Genomic DNA, 16,515 nt, shown 5'->3' on the forward strand with positions numbered 1-16,515 from the left:
TTCCCAGTCCTCATTTCCCGGACCCCTCTTGGAGACCCAATCCTGTGACCACCCTGGGCCAACAGGAGTACGGAATACAGTCTCTCATCGACTCTCGTTTGTCTAAAAATAGACTGCAGTTTTTGGTACACTGGAAGGGCTACGGGCCTGAGGAACGTTCCTGGGTACCTGCACATCACATCCACGCCCCAAGGCTACTTTCTCTATTTCATCAGAAATTTCCCCTCAAGCCATGGTTGGATCACTCGGAGATTGATCCTCAAGGGGGGGATACTGTGACGACTCAGGAGATTCCTTCCCCTCCTTGTCCCTCTCTCCCATCTCCTGCTGCCCCTTCGACTCCTTCCCACTCCTCTCCTTTGCCTTCCACCTCTCTCCCTTTGCCGCAGCGCATTCCCCGCAGGTCCCGCATACCCACGCTGTCCCTGAGTCCTTGCTATGATTCTCTCCGCTCCCTCTCTCCCGCGGTGCTCGCTTTACCTTCCCCTGTAGTGGCATCCGTCCCGTTGCCTCCTCCCTGCGTGGTGCCCGCGGCGCGGCGTTCCGCGCGCCTGGTGATGCGTCCGGTGCGTGCGCTCCCTCAGCCCATGGGGGGCACGCGCACATGCTCCTCCACTGGTCTCCCTGACCTACCTGCTCCCTCCTCTCTGCCGCTGCATGCCGTCTCACGGTCGCAGGTCACGCACCCGTTCCCCTTCTCTGGGCTCCGTGCTCCTCCTGCGTCCTTCCCTTGCTCCGTGCGGTCCCTCTCTGTGTTGCAACCTGTGCGCATGCATTTTCAGCTTACAGAGGGCGCGCGCACATGCTCTTCTTATCCTGTTCTCCTTGTCTCCGCCTCCCAAGCCCTCCAGGTCATTCCCCTGACTGCCCCATCTGTCTCCTCCTTTTCTCTCCCTGTCCTATCCCTGTCGTCTCCCACTTCTCTCTCTACTCCTCCCTTCTCTCCCATTGGTATGCCCTCCTTTATAACCCCTGTCTGTCCACTTCTTCCTCGCTCTGCATAGTTCCTGTTTCCCGGTGTGTACCTGACCTATGCGGTGCTCCCTCTGTGTTCCTGTTGTTTCCTGCTCCTGTGTTATCTTGGATTTCCCTGGCTTTGACCCCTGCTTGTCCTGGACTACTCTGCTCTCTGGTAACCCTTTGAACCCTGCTACCATACTACTTCGCTTACCTCTGGCTTCCTAGGACCTGGCTTATACTCTGACGATTCTAACCTCTGGACTCCTGAACATTGGCACACGGACACGACTATTCTTACGGACATCCCCAACCGTTGCAAGTATAAACTAACAACTCTTCCAACAGGCCCAGCAACGCTATACCACACTCCGGGCTTGCTCCCACTGCTGTGGGTGTGTGGTATCATACCGTTCCCACCTCAGTACTGGGGTCTAGCCAGGTCTGCGGGCATACAGGTGTGACATTATGCAGAGCCCAACAAACGCAGACCCCCCTGAGGTGGGTACAGTGGTGGAGATAATTATTCCTCTGGAAACCCTACAATTCGTTAGTACTCAGCTGTCCACTGTCTCCCAGCAATTGACTAATGTTTCCCTTCGAGAAAGCCCCCCGGCTTCAACGCCACCAGTGGTTACTTCCTACGCCAGCCCTGGTCCATGGATTCCCTCTCCGAATCGCTATGATGGGGACCCCCTCCACTGCCGCGGTTTCTTAAACCAATGTGAGGTGCAGTTTGAAATGTCCCCCTCCCTGTTTCCTACTGGTCGTGCTAAAATTGCATACATATATGCTCTGCTCACCGGAGACGCTCTCGCTTGGGCCTCTCCCCTATGGGAGCGCAAATGCGAGATAACGCAAGACTACCCGTTGTTCAGACGTGAATTTCAACTCGTGTTTGATACTCCCACATGGCGTGAGACAGCCGCTTTTTCCCTCTTCCATATTACTCAGGGCCAAAGATCAGCTGCCAAATAAGCCATCGAATTCCGTACAGTGGTCGCGAGGTACAATGGAATGATGAAGCTCTCGCTGCCGCGTACTGGCACGGACTCGCTGATATGTTAAAAGACGATCTGGCTACTCATGCCCGGCCTACGTCCCTGGAAGAGTTAATCACCCTGAGCGTACGCATGGATCAGCGTACGCAGGAGCGACGTCACGAGAGACACTGTTCCCGTTCTTCTCCCTCTGTTGTTTCTCACAGGTTGCCCACTACTCCTCTCCTGGCCCTGGAGGCACCGGAACCTATGCAGGTCAGTAGTCAACAACTCCAGGCAACCGAGAGAGCGCGGTGTCGCCAGAACAGGCTGTGTTTCTACTGTGCTTCCTCGGAACATCGTCTCCAGAATTGTCCCCTGAAGCTGGGAAACGGGCACACCCAGTAAAGGTAGAGGGGATTCTACTGGGTACTGTCTCTCCTAACCCCTCTCCTTCCGAAGCTCTCCCAAAGAAGTATATGCTTCCAGCCACTGCTGTGGGTGTGTGGTATCATACTGTTCCCACCTCAGTACTGGGGTCTAGCCAGGTCTGCGGGCATACAGGCGTGACAACTAGAGAGGGAAGATTTGATTATGCATTTTTAACCAATTACAGTAGGGAAGCAGGAGAAATAAAAACCATTATTAATAAACATTGGGAAATACTGAAGAGTGACCCCATTCTAGGAACAAGTACAGTATTCCCGATAAACCAAATATAATATTTACAAAAGCAGCCAACTTGAAACAACATTTGGCACCCAGTGCACTTAGAACCATAAAATCAGGGGGAAATAGTTGGTTGCAGACAAACAAAGGTTTTTATGGATGCAGAGCGTGTAGAACTTTCAGTTTAGGTCAGCCAGCAAGCAAGTAATTTTATGTTTTACTTTTTTAATTAATTTTATTGTTGCGGTACACTGCTTTTATTTGCAAATTCGCTCCTTCTCTTCTTGTGCTGCTATGCTGCTTCTTATATCTTCTTAAGAGGCTCTTTATGGGTCACAGGTATGTACTTGGTGTTGCTGGTGTCTGCAAAAAAGAAACCACATGGCAGGAAATTTATAATTTGCTTTTATGGTCCATTTTTCCCCCTGTCAACCAGTATTAAAATTAAAATATGGAATTCATTACCCATGGATACTATGATGGCAGATACAATAGATATCTTCAGAAAAGTTAGGACATCTTTTTTTAAAGGTATACAGATGCAGCGGCTGTTATCTGACCATTTATCGGGTTGAATCATGCACTACAGTATATTGCTTAGTGGTCTGAGATGGTCCTCTGCAGACTAAATAGCCCATCAGATTAACACAGCAGGTGTCCCTGCTGTGTTAATCCTACCGGGTTATACCTGTCTGTAAGGCCCCGTTCACACAGCGCACTTCGCGATGCTGTGTGCGTGAGTCCGCCCGTGCGTGCCTCCGTCTGCTGGGTGATGTGTGATCATCCTGCACTTTGCAGCCAATGTGCATCTGCGTTGCCCCAAAGGCGCACAGCCTGATGCGGCTCCAAGAACTGTTCCCCTCTGCAAAGGACCAGTGTGCTAAGGGTTAACATTTGCTTGTTCTCTGTGGAACGTCAACCCCACCCACTGGAATGTTAACGAGCCCTGAGGACACAAAGAGCTTTTGTTCACAGCTGCACAGCATCTCAACCACTTGCCCCAGTGTGCATCTGCGTTGCCCCAAAGGCGCACAGCCTGATGGGGCTCCCCAAGAACTGCACCCCTCTGCAAAGGACCAGCGTGCTAAGGGTTAACATTTGCTTGTTCTCTGTAGAACGTCAACCCCACCCACTGGAATGTTAACGAGCCCTGAGGACACAAAGAGGTTTTGTTCACAGCTGCACAGCATCTCAACCACTCGCCCCAGTGTGCATCTGCGTTGCCCGAAAGGCACACAGCCTTTGGCGTAGCCAAAGGGTGTGAGCCGTTTGCTGCTCTTCGCTGATGTTTGGTGATGTTAAAGCTGCTCTATTTCTATCTGAAACTCACTAATTCCTTTATCCCCTGTACCCAGTTTTCCAACTCTATCTGTCCATGATTTGACTGTATAACCCTGTTCTTTTAAAGTAACCATGTATTTTTTTATAACTATGTGCCCAGGACATACTTGGAAACGAGAGGTAACTCTCAATGTATTACTTCCTGGTTAAACATTTTTATAAATAAATACTGAACACTACCATTGGCCGCCAGGTATCTGTGCCGAACGCGCGTGCACGTCGTGTAGCGGGCTGTGTGAACGGGGCCTAAGACACGCGCATTAAGGGATAGGCTGAATCAGTCACTCTAACTGCGTGCCTCTAACAGGAAATTGTGGGGGTTTTATTTAAATTTTAACACTGAAGTATTGTACAGAGAGATAACAAATGACACAGATACAACACAGACTATAATTCCCTGGCGCACTATCAGATAATAAACCTGACGAATCGGAGTAGTCCCATGAATCAAAAGATGGTATAAAGAAGATCCACAGTCCACAATGTCCCGTTCTTTTACACAGAATGCTGGTCTGAAAATACAAATAAATTGAATTTACAAATAAATTGAAGTGCACTTCTGCGGTGCACCACTGTGGTTTTGAAGGGGGATACAACCAGTCTCTCCTGTGGATTGCTTCCATTTCTTCAATCATGATGGGAGACACTGTGTTTTGTGATAAGAGACTGTGCTATGCCGTGCTTGTGGCCTAGCTCCCATGTAGGGCCTATAAAGCGTGATACCAGCAGCAGGAATCAGTCGGAGCCAATCGTGGGGGACTTAAAGAAACCTTTTGAGGCCCATTCTTATCTATTTTTAAGTAAGTAGATAGCAACGGTGGGGTCTTGGAATACTGACCATAGGGTACTGCGCAATGGTTGTTTTATTTGTATTTTCAGACCAGCATTCTGTGTAAAAGAACGGGACATTGTGGACTTTGGATCTTCTTTATACCATCTTTTGATTCATGGGACTACTCCGATTCGTCAGGTTTATTATCTGATAGTGCGCCAGGGAATTATAGTCTGTGTTGTATCTGTGTCATTTGTTATCTCTCTGTGTATGGTATACAGCCCTTGTGGATAGGGTTGTTATATTCCCAAGGCAGCCATTCCCCAACCTGCCACAACAGGCTGTGAGGAATTTACATTAAGGTTTTTTCTTATAGGGGACACTTTAAATAGTTATTTTTGTCAAGCACCTGGTTATTTTAGTTAATATTTAGGTATAGTTATATAGGTTTGAGCGCTGATAACATGCTTTTAGTTTAAAATTTCCTCACTGAAGTATTGTAGCAGGGTTCTCCGGAGCTAAACCACATTGATTTCAGGTCCGGGGACCCCCTACTTGCCGAGACACAGGCCCTGTTATGGGGTGCCGGTATCCCTGCCATGTTAAAATCCCGTGGGTCACATGACCGTGGGATATTAACATTGCAGGAGACAATTCCCTGTACTGTATTCTTTGTGAAGCGCTGAGTACACTTTTGGCGCTATATAAATAAAGACATACAATACAATGTAAGTAATATGAAAGACATTTTAATAGTAACATAAAGTTAAAATAAAGGGTATTAAAAACTCCCCCGTCGCAAAAATGGGCTTCAAAAATGGAAGCTCAAATACAGTATTAATGTAACTGTAAATGAAAAAAATGTGCAATTGGGGTGCGCTAGATGTGGCCACAAGCTACTGCATATAGGTGTAAATAGTGACTTGGGGGTGTGGATAATAGACAAATAGTGTCCTCCAGACTACGGAGTCACAAATTCAACAACAGTATATAAAACCAAGGAATAGAATACTAAAACACCATTATTCATAAAACCTAAACAACAATAAATTGTATAAAAATGATAACCACTGATAGCTCTTATCTCTTATGTAGATGCAGACCAGAAGCTAAGCACAGATTGATAAATGATTGAATCACCCCCTGTCAGTCCTTTGGGTGACCAATTAAGTTAGAGTGCACTCTGAAAGGTGGGAAAGATTGACACTCTCAGTCTCTGTAGTATGAGATGATCTTCTAGGTGAAAGAAATGCTTCCCCACAAGGAGAGGATACCACTGCTCTAATTTAGAGATAACCTCAAATAGAAAAAGAATGTGAAGGGCACAATGTACCATTTTTAAACTTTATGCATCACCTGTGGTGACAAAGGACAACAAATACAATGTTATGCACTTACACGAAAAATGCTTAAATATAAAAACAAGTACAGTATATGATAAAAAAGTTGATAAAGAAGGATAATTGCCTGTAAATAGTGTGGAGTTTTTTCCGTGTCTTTGCTGCTGCCTGGAGTTTGCAAGGACAATGTTCACTTTTGGGGTGCCTGCCGAACTGCTCAGCTGTTTCGGGCGATGATCCGCTTGGAGACCTGTTGCCTCCGATGCTCGACGGGGGCTGTAGATTTCTTCTGCGGATGCCGTCTAATTGCTGTCGGCGCGCTGTTTTCCCCAGGCTCTTCCCGCTGTGACATCAGCGGGCCGGGCATCCAGTCTCCTTGTCCGTCCTCCCAGCTAATGCTGCAGCTCACAAAGTGGTTTGTGAGATCTCCCACTGCAGTCTGTGCAGTCTGTGTACTGTGCTTAGCAACTTCTCCTACAAGTTTCACCACGTAATGTGGCTTCGTCAGGGATGGGTCTGCATCTCTCTATACCCCATTAAATACTTAATTGATTGGAAAATTCAAGACACTGGTGTCAGTTAGTTGACTGGTTTGTTTAATTGATATTTGTTTGTTTCAATAAATTGCAATTGGTACTAGAATGGGGTGGGTATCAGTGGTATACATAGAAAACTTAGAACTGATTATGGACTTTGCAATGATTGATATTGTATAAAATATATGCTATAAGATATAAATGAATTATATATAAGTAATAATAAATAATATTAGAATATGGTGCCACTTCTCTACTAGTTGGATGGTTAATTCTACCAGTAATTGATAATTTCCATGTGGGCACTATTGATGTGCTTAACTTTAATAATTAAATAAATAAATACACACTATTGTTGCATTTATTACCTGCACATATACCATATGGTGTTAATCCTATATGCTAAATTGTAATGCATGCTTATACACTGGTCTGATTTGATTATTTAATAGATGTCCTGCATTTACATCCATTGAATGGTTATTAAGGCATAATAAGTGCGCCAGGGAATTATAGTCTGTGTTGTATCTGTGTCATTTGTTATCTCTCTGTGTATGGTATACAGCCCTTGTGGATAGGGTTGTTATATTCCCAAGGCAGCCATTCCCCAACCTGCCACAACAGGCTGTGAGGAATTTACATTAAGGTTTTTTCTTATAGGGGACACTTTAAATAGTTATTTTTGTCAAGCACCTGGTTATTTTAGTTAATATTTAGGTATAGTTATATAGGTTTGAGCGCTGATCACATGCTTTTAGTTTAAAATTTCCTCACTGAAGTATTGTAGCAGGGTTCTCCGGAGCTAAACCACATTGATTTCAGGTCCGGGGACCCCCTACTTGCCGAGACACAGGCCCTGTTATGGGGTGCCGGTATCCCTGCCATGTTAAAATCCCGTGGGTCACATGACCGTGGGATATTAACATTGCAGGAGACAATTCCCTGTACTGTATTCTTTGTGAAGCGCTGAGTACACTTTTGGCGCTATATAAATAAAGACATACAATACAATGTAAGTAATATGAAAGACATTTTAATAGTAACATAAAGTTAAAATAAAGGGTATTAAAAACTCCCCCGTCGCAAAAATGGGCTTCAAAAATGGAAGCTCAAATACAGTATTAATGTAACTGTAAATGAAAAAAATGTGCAATTGGGGTGCGCTAGATGTGGCCACAAGCTACTGCATATAGGTGTAAATAGTGACTTGGGGGTGTGGATAATAGACAAATAGTGTCCTCCAGACTACGGAGTCACAAATTCAACAACAGTATATAAAACCAAGGAATAGAATACTAAAACACCATTATTCATAAAACCTAAACAACAATAAATTGTATAAAAATGATAACCACTGATAGCTCTTATCTCTTATGTAGATGCAGACCAGAAGCTAAGCACAGATTGATAAATGATTGAATCACCCCCTGTCAGTCCTTTGGGTGACCAATTAAGTTAGAGTGCACTCTGAAAGGTGGGAAAGATTGACACTCTCAGTCTCTGTAGTATGAGATGATCTTCTAGGTGAAAGAAATGCTTCCCCACAAGGAGAGGATACCACTGCTCTAATTTAGAGATAACCTCAAATAGAAAAAGAATGTGAAGGGCACAATGTACCATTTTTAAACTTTATGCATCACCTGTGGTGACAAAGGACAACAAATACAATGTTATGCACTTACACGAAAAATGCTTAAATATAAAAACAAGTACAGTATATGATAAAAAAGTTGATAAAGAAGGATAATTGCCTGTAAATAGTGTGGAGTTTTTTCCGTGTCTTTGCTGCTGCCTGGAGTTTGCAAGGACAATGTTCACTTTTGGGGTGCCTGCCGAACTGCTCAGCTGTTTCGGGCGATGATCCGCTTGGAGACCTGTTGCCTCCGATGCTCGACGGGGGCTGTAGATTTCTTCTGCGGATGCCGTCTAATTGCTGTCGGCGCGCTGTTTTCCCCAGGCTCTTCCCGCTGTGACATCAGCGGGCCGGGCATCCAGTCTCCTTGTCCGTCCTCCCAGCTAATGCTGCAGCTCACAAAGTGGTTTGTGAGATCTCCCACTGCAGTCTGTGCAGTCTGTGTACTGTGCTTAGCAACTTCTCCTACAAGTTTCACCACGTAATGTGGCTTCGTCAGGGATGGGTCTGCATCTCTCTATACCCCATTAAATACTTAATTGATTGGAAAATTCAAGACACTGGTGTCAGTTAGTTGACTGGTTTGTTTAATTGATATTTGTTTGTTTCAATAAATTGCAATTGGTACTAGAATGGGGTGGGTATCAGTGGTATACATAGAAAACTTAGAACTGATTATGGACTTTGCAATGATTGATATTGTATAAAATATATGCTATAAGATATAAATGAATTATATATAAGTAATAATAAATAATATTAGAATATGGTGCCACTTCTCTACTAGTTGGATGGTTAATTCTACCAGTAATTGATAATTTCCATGTGGGCACTATTGATGTGCTTAACTTTAATAATTAAATAAATAAATACACACTATTGTTGCATTTATTACCTGCACATATACCATATGGTGTTAATCCTATATGCTAAATTGTAATGCATGCTTATACACTGGTCTGATTTGATTATTTAATAGATGTCCTGCATTTACATCCATTGAATGGTTATTAAGGCATCATTTAAAATAGTTGAGGCTGTATGTCTCCACAGACATTGCAAACATACAGTACCTTTTACTATAAAACTGGAACATGCTAATAGAATATGATCAAAATATTTAGGAATATATATAACTAACACAAGATTGATTTATAGAACATATTAAAACTATGTATTAAAAGGCTATGTAGACTTAAAGAGTTAAAACTATTGAATACAAAAGAGTTAAAAAGATAAAATACACATATTAAATGAATGAATCATAACAGAATAAATGGTTGTTAAAACCTAAAATTACATAATAAATTATACCGTATGATGTTACTCCTATATGCTCAATTGTAATGCATGCTTATACACTGAAGGAAAAAAGGGGGGAAAGTTTGCGCCAAAAAAAGAATTTTTCCTACTGTTCAATATGTGGTTCCAGTCCTTTCCACAGAGTGATTTCGCTGCCTGAGTCTTTCAGAGGTTATTCACCAACCTCTGTGTGGATTTGAATAGAATAAAGGGTGGAATGTCCTCGGGCGCGTCACTCTGCTTGCGGCTCCACGGCGTGTATTATATGCAAGGCAAAGGAGAGAGAGAAGGGCCACAGTGAAAAAAGACAGCTCAAAGTTTTGCACACTTTTTCAACAGGGTGGAGGGAAGGGGGGGGGGGGGGTTGGGAGGGGTGAGAGATGAAGACAAGGGATGGCTGTTATTAATTCAAACTTGTTGACTGGGGACACACTCACATTAAAAACTCTTAAAACTTGAATTGATGTCTCCTCCTCTTCTTGTACTTGGTGTCTTCAACAGATGTCTTCTCTTCTATGTGCAGGTGGATGGATTGAGGCCGAGGAAATGCCTCCTAAGATCTTCCTTAGTAAAAAATAAAAGGGAAAAAATAGTGCAATACAGTTTATTAACGAATAAAAACTTGAGATTTAAAACTTACAAGCGACCGATCAATTCGAGCATAGGAAGGAGATGCCGCCAGGCTCCACAACTTGTCCCTTTCTGGGCAGTGGTGTCCTGTCTCTGCTGGTTCCCGCTTGGCAGATGTATACTGTCTGTGGCTTGGGTTGCAGGTGGCCGCAGTGCGGATGTCCAGAGCCCGTGCACAGGCTATGTCCTCCCCCTCCGACCGCCTATCTTCCCGTGCAGACAATTCCAGGCTTCCTTGCTCCGCTGTGCATGTGCATGCGCATGCGCAGACGGCGAGACGCTGGGCCAGGGAAATCAGACCTCCTCACTATGGTGGCTTGTAGAGACCAAAAAACATCAGACGCGTTTCGCCAATGCTTCCTCAGTGACGTCAGCAAGTTCGGGGTAGCAGTAGTCTTTTATACCTTGTGGAGTCTTCGCTCTTTAACCTTTACATTGCTGGATTTGCTCTGACTGTATAGCAGTCCATTTTCAACCGGTTGCATACTAATACATCAGTTTATAACAATTTAATTTTGGTGTTGCACATAATAGTGTTTTAAAAACAGGTGGCATATTTAGAAAACCTTTATTGATCATATGTCTCCTGTGAGTGTTTAAAAGGAAGTCTAAAAATAAGGATCAAATGAGCAGTTGAGATAGAGGGTAATAGACCTATTATATTGATTAAAATGGTCTTGTTTATATTTCTTAATTCAATTGGAAGTCTTCAATGAGGGATTTATTAAGAACATATTATTAAGAATGTGAGTGGATAGCTAATTTAAGTATTAAAATCATGAATTTCTGAAGATGCCGTCTGTTTCACAACTAATTATAACACGACATAAGCAAATAAATAACTTAGAATGACTATTATTATTTTTTTTAATTTCCTTGGCTCAAGGGATGACTTTCAATAGATCGCAGCGAGGTAGCTGCTCTGCTACGCACGAAACCCTGACCCAGAATCAGGTCGTCTACGAATGATTTAGCACCAGGTTCCCCACGAACGTGCGGTGCGCTACGGGAGAGAGGCGGCCCCCTTCTGTCCGCGCTCCGGTCCCGAGGCGAGCGGCTCTGCCCACCGGCCAGACGGGGTTAAATTTGGATATGGAAATTACTGCATTTCTCCCTTAATGTTAAAAGATCCTTTCAAACAACTCTGACTCAATACGCATGTTTTCTTTTAGTCATTTAGCATGTGAAAATAATAATAGTCATTCTAAGTTATTTATTTGCTTATGTCGTGTTATAATTAGTTGTGAAACAGACGGCATCTTCAGAAATTCATGATTTTAATACTTAAATTAGCTATCCACTCACATTCTTAATAATATGTTCTTAATAAATCCCTCATTGAAGACTTCCAATTGAATTAAGAAATATAAACAAGACCATTTTAATCAATATAATAGGTCTATTACCCTCTATCTCAACTGCTCATTTGATCCTTATTTTTAGACTTCCTTTTAAACACTCACAGGAGACATATGATCAATAAAGGTTTTCTAAATATGCCACCTGTTTTTAAAACACTGTTATGTGCAACACCAAAATTAAATTGTTATAAACTGATGTATTAGTATGCAACCGGTTGAAAATGGACTGCTATACAGTCAGAGCAAATCCAGCAATGTAAAGGTTAAAGAGCGAAGACTCCACAAGGTATAAAAGACTACTGCTACCCCGAACTTGCTGATGTCACTGAGGAAGCATTGGCGAAACGCGTCTGACGTTTTTTGGTCTCTACAAGCCACCATAGTGAGGAGGTCTGATTTCCCTGGCCCAGCGTCTCGCCGTCTGCGCATGCGCATGCACAGCGGAGCAAGGAAGCCTGGAATTGTCTGCACGGGGAAGATAGGCGGCCGGAGGGGGAGGACATAGCCTGTGCATGGGCTCTGGACATCCGCACTGCGGCCACCTGCAACCCAAGCCACAGACAGTATACATCTGCCAAGCGGGAACCAGCAGAGACAGGACACCACTGCCCAGAAAGGGACAAGTTGTGGAGCCTGGCGGCATCTCCTTCCTATGCTCGAATTGATCGGTCGCTTGTAAGTTTTAAATCTCAAGTTTTTATTCGTTAATAAACTGTATTGCACTATTTTTTCCCTTTTATTTTTTACTAAGGAAGATCTTAGGAGGCATTTCCTCGGCCTCAATCCATCCACCTGCACATAGAAGAGAAGACATCTGTTGAAGACACCAAGTACAAGAAGAGGAGGAGACATCAATTCAAGTTTTAAGAGTTTTTAATGTGAGTGTGTCCCCAGTCAACAAGTTTGAATTAATAACAGCCATCCCTTGTCTTCATCTCTCACCCCTCCCAAACCCCCCCCCCCCCTTCCCTCCACCCTGTTGAAAAAGTGTGCAAAACTTTGAGCTGTCTTTTTTCACTGTGGCCCTTCTCTCTCTCCTTTGCCTTGCATATAATACACGCCGTGGAGCCGCAAGCAGAGTGACGCGCCCGAGGACATTCCACCCTTTATTCTATGCTTATACACTGGTCTGATTTGATTACTTAATAGATGTTCTGCATTTATATCCATTGAATGGTTAATAAGGCATCATTTAAAATAGTTGAGGCTGTATGTCTCCACAGACATTGTAAACATACCTTTTGCTATAAAGCTGTAACAGGCTAATAGAATATGAACAACATATTTGTGTATATATAACACAAGATTGGTTTATGAAACATTAACTATGTATTAAAAAGTTATGTGGACATAAAAAGTTAAAACTATTGAATTCAAGGAGTTAAAAATTGCAAGATAAAATACACCTATTAGATGAATGAATCATAACAGAGATAAATGGCTGTTAAAACCTGAATTTACATAATAAATTATTGGAAAGCTAAAAGGTCTAAATCCTCATTCAGTCCATCAGGAAACATTGTTTGCATTTTGAATATCCAGTACGTCTCTTGCCTTCTTAGCTTCTTAGTCTGTCTCCCCTTAGGGAGCTTATATTTATATGTTCAATGCCTAAAAATTTGCAGGCTTTCTGGGTCCTTATTATGTTTATGGAGGAAATGTCTGGATACCCCATGGCCTTGAAAACCATTCACAATGTTCCGTCTATGTTCGCAGAACCTTTGTTTTAGTGTTCTTTTTGTGCGTCCTATATACTGCAACCCTCAGCTGCAAGATAACAGGTAGACCACATATGAGGTGTTACAGTTGATAAATGTTTTAATTTTAAACCTTTCATTCGTTTTCTTTGATGCAAATTCCTTTGCCCTATTTATGATGTGTGGGCAAGTCAGGCATCGTGTCTGACCGCATTTAAAGCAACCAGGTGGTGCACCTCTTAGCCAGTTCCCTTGCACTCTAGGGTTCTGGGTTTGACCGTTATTTTGAATTCTTTAAGGTACTTGGTGCAATAATGTTCTTAATGATTTTCTAACGATGATGTCTGGTTTCTGTGGCATTGTATCTTTTAGTATTGGATCGTTTATTAATACCTTCCAGTATTTCTCCATTATATTCCTTATTTTCTGTGCTCCCCTGTTATGTTTCGTAATGAACATGCATTTATCTTTTTTACTTTTTTTGTTAACGTTTTCTTTGGCTAACTCATTGTTGTGTATTAGGCTTGAGCGTTCTCTCAGGTTAGCTCTTTCTAACGCCTTATCTATTAACCTTTTGTCATACCCTTTGTCCTTGAACTTTGTTAAAGATTTTGCCTGTTCCTGGATGTCACTATCATGTGTGCAGTTTCTTTTTAGCCTTAGAAACTGACCATATGAAATGTTATTCTTCCAAGACTTCAGGTGATTGCTATTGGAGTCAAGATAGCTATTGCAGTCTACCTTTTTAAAAAATATTTTTGTTAAAATCTTTTCGTTTTCATTAAAAAGTACAATGTCTAAATAGTTCAGAGTTTTCGTGCTAGATTCATGAGTAAAATTAAGATTAAGATTATTCATAGATAAATGTTTCATAAAATCCTTTAATTTTTCTTCTCATCCTTTCCAGATAAATATCAGATCATCTATAAAGCGTTTGTATACAACAATATCATCTAAAAATGGGTTATTGGACCAAATAAATAATTCCTCCCAGTATCCCATACAGTATATAGATTTGCGAAACTGGGAGCGAATTTGGTCCCCATTGCTGTTCCGCATGTCTGTAGATAAAAACCCTGTTCAAATAAAAAATAGTTATTTTTTAAAATAAAACTAATGCAATCCATAATGAATATATTTTGTTCTTTTGCTTGTGTGACATCCCTATCAAGAAAAAACATAATCGCTTTCTACTCCTTTAGTGTGTGCGATACTTGTGTACATTGATGCCATGTCGCACGTGACCAACATGTAATAATTTTTCCATGTTATTTCATTAATCATCTCCAGGAGGTGTTTAGTATCCTTCAAGTGTGACCTCAATTTTCGCACATAGGGTTGTAAGAAATAATCTATATACTCAGATACGTTAGATGATATGGACCCTATTCCCAAAATTATTGGTCGGGCGGGTGGATGAATGAGACTTTTGTGTATCTTTGGCAGGTGATAGAATACAGGTGTCCAGGGTTGCTGATTGTCCAGGAACCTGTATTCCATCTTATTAATAACTCCTTTGTTGATCCCCTCTTTCAATAGGGTTTTTAACTCACCTTGTATTTTCATTAGTGGATCGTTCGGCAGCTTAATGTAGAAGTTTACATCACCTAATAGCCTGTTTGCTTCTTGTATATAGTCTATCCTGTTCTGGATGACTACTCCACCCCCTTTGTCTGCTTGCTGAATAACAATAGTTCTATTGGCCTCTAAATCTTTTAGGGCAGCTTTTTCATCCTTATTGAGATTGTTTGAAAATGTGCTCTTATCCACACATAGTTCTTTAAAGTCCTTGTATACTAATTGATGGAATACTTCTATATTATTCCCCTTTGAGTGTGCTGGGTAGAACGTAGATCTGGGTTTGAAGTGACTATGTTTTACCTTTTATTGTTTGGTTTAGATCAAGGGCTTCTAGTGATTCCAATTCTTCCCCACTTCCTTTATTTTCTTTCCACAAGGAAATCAGTGCTGAGATAGATACTCCTTTTCTTCTGTCTGTGCATTGATATCAAATATTGGTTCCAAGTGGCCTTTCATCCCTATTTTTAGGAAATTATGTTTTAGCGTTAGTTTCTGCGTAAACCGATTTAAATCAATAAATAGATCAAATAAAACTGGTCCACTCGTGGGAGCAAAGGACAGCCATTTCCTTAACACTGAATTTTGTTCCTCTGTTAAATTGATTGAGGAGAGGTTGAAAATTCCACTATTCAGATCCTTTTTTATTCTTGGGTTTTCCTTTTTGTTGAAATTTTCCCCCTCTCTGCAACCTCTCTTTCTAGTTGCTTTAGCTCCCTCTGAGTCTGGAGAATCTGTGTTAACCGTTGTTCATCTAGTTCTCTTTCTTTTATTTTCTTTCTCTCTTCCCTTTCCAATCTTGTTTCCTCTCCCTTGTTTCTCCTCTCTACTTTTTCTTTTCGTTTTACTCCTGGTTTCTGCCCCCTGTCTAAAAAAAGACGCTGATGTCCCTGGTCTTGGGTTTGCGTTTGATTTTACCTTTGGTATAGCTCCCATGTTTATGTTATTACATGTGTGAGCCTGATGTTTAGGTGTATGGTTATGCAAGGTAGCTGTAGATATCTCTCTAGGCCTGACCTCATCCCTATTCATCCTCCAGGGAGTTTTAATTGTTTATCCATCAGGATCTATGGTTCTCTGAGTCATACAGATCTATTTCTGGACTACTATTGGTTAATTATTGGGTGATTTAGCCATGATTTATATGTTTTAGAGTTTTCATGTGTATGTGTCATATCCGGTAATTATTGTTCTAAAAAATAAATTTTATATTTTTTGCATAAACCTTGAGTGTCCCCATTTTTGGAGATTCTGGAACACCGCCTTTTGGGGTTCCTCCGCTCTCTTTGTTTTTTAACAGTTGACTGCAATCCTGGGGCATACCACCTATATACTATAAGCAAGTTTGTTTTTTGCTTGTGCATTCACAATTATTCCATGGTAGTAGAGCACATCCGCAACTTTTTGTAAGCATCACAAAGCAAGCGAGAGGCTGGTGGGTACAATTTTAAAAGAAAAGAAAAAGCCCTGTAGGAAGTGGAAAGTGCTGCATAAAAAAATACCTGTGTTATATATGGCAAGAGAGAATGCCTCCTCATAAGTAGTTTTCATGCTGTTAGTTGCCGCTTGTATATCCGTCTGACTGTGGACAGATCTTGCCAGAGTCAAAAGGTCAAAGTCATGTGCATATCTCACATCAGGTTCATGTTCAGAAGCTGGATATAAACTTTAATAAAAGATACATGTATCAGATTTTATAGGAGAAATTGCCATACTGAT

The 16,515-nt window shown here is 41.9% G+C and overlaps 1 protein-coding gene across 1 annotated transcript in view; it reads right to left on the reverse strand.

Moving 5' to 3' along the window:
- Positions 1-2,886: 2,886 nt before the first annotated feature.
- SPMIP3 (sperm microtubule inner protein 3) overlaps positions 2,887-16,515 on the reverse strand; it is a 35,801-nt gene continuing 22,172 nt past the window's right edge. Inside the window, exons 3-4 of the mRNA XM_075594677.1 lie at positions 16,299-16,462; positions 2,887-2,969 (exon numbers count right to left, since the gene is read on the reverse strand). Coding sequence (XP_075450792.1) covers positions 2,911-2,969; positions 16,299-16,462 — 223 coding nt within the window. The 3' untranslated portion in view covers positions 2,887-2,910. The remainder of the gene's footprint in view (positions 2,970-16,298; positions 16,463-16,515) is intronic.

The sequence above is a fragment of the Ascaphus truei genome, chromosome 4, assembly GCF_040206685.1.
Source record: "Ascaphus truei isolate aAscTru1 chromosome 4, aAscTru1.hap1, whole genome shotgun sequence".
Classification (NCBI taxonomy): Eukaryota; Metazoa; Chordata; class Amphibia; order Anura; family Ascaphidae; genus Ascaphus; species Ascaphus truei.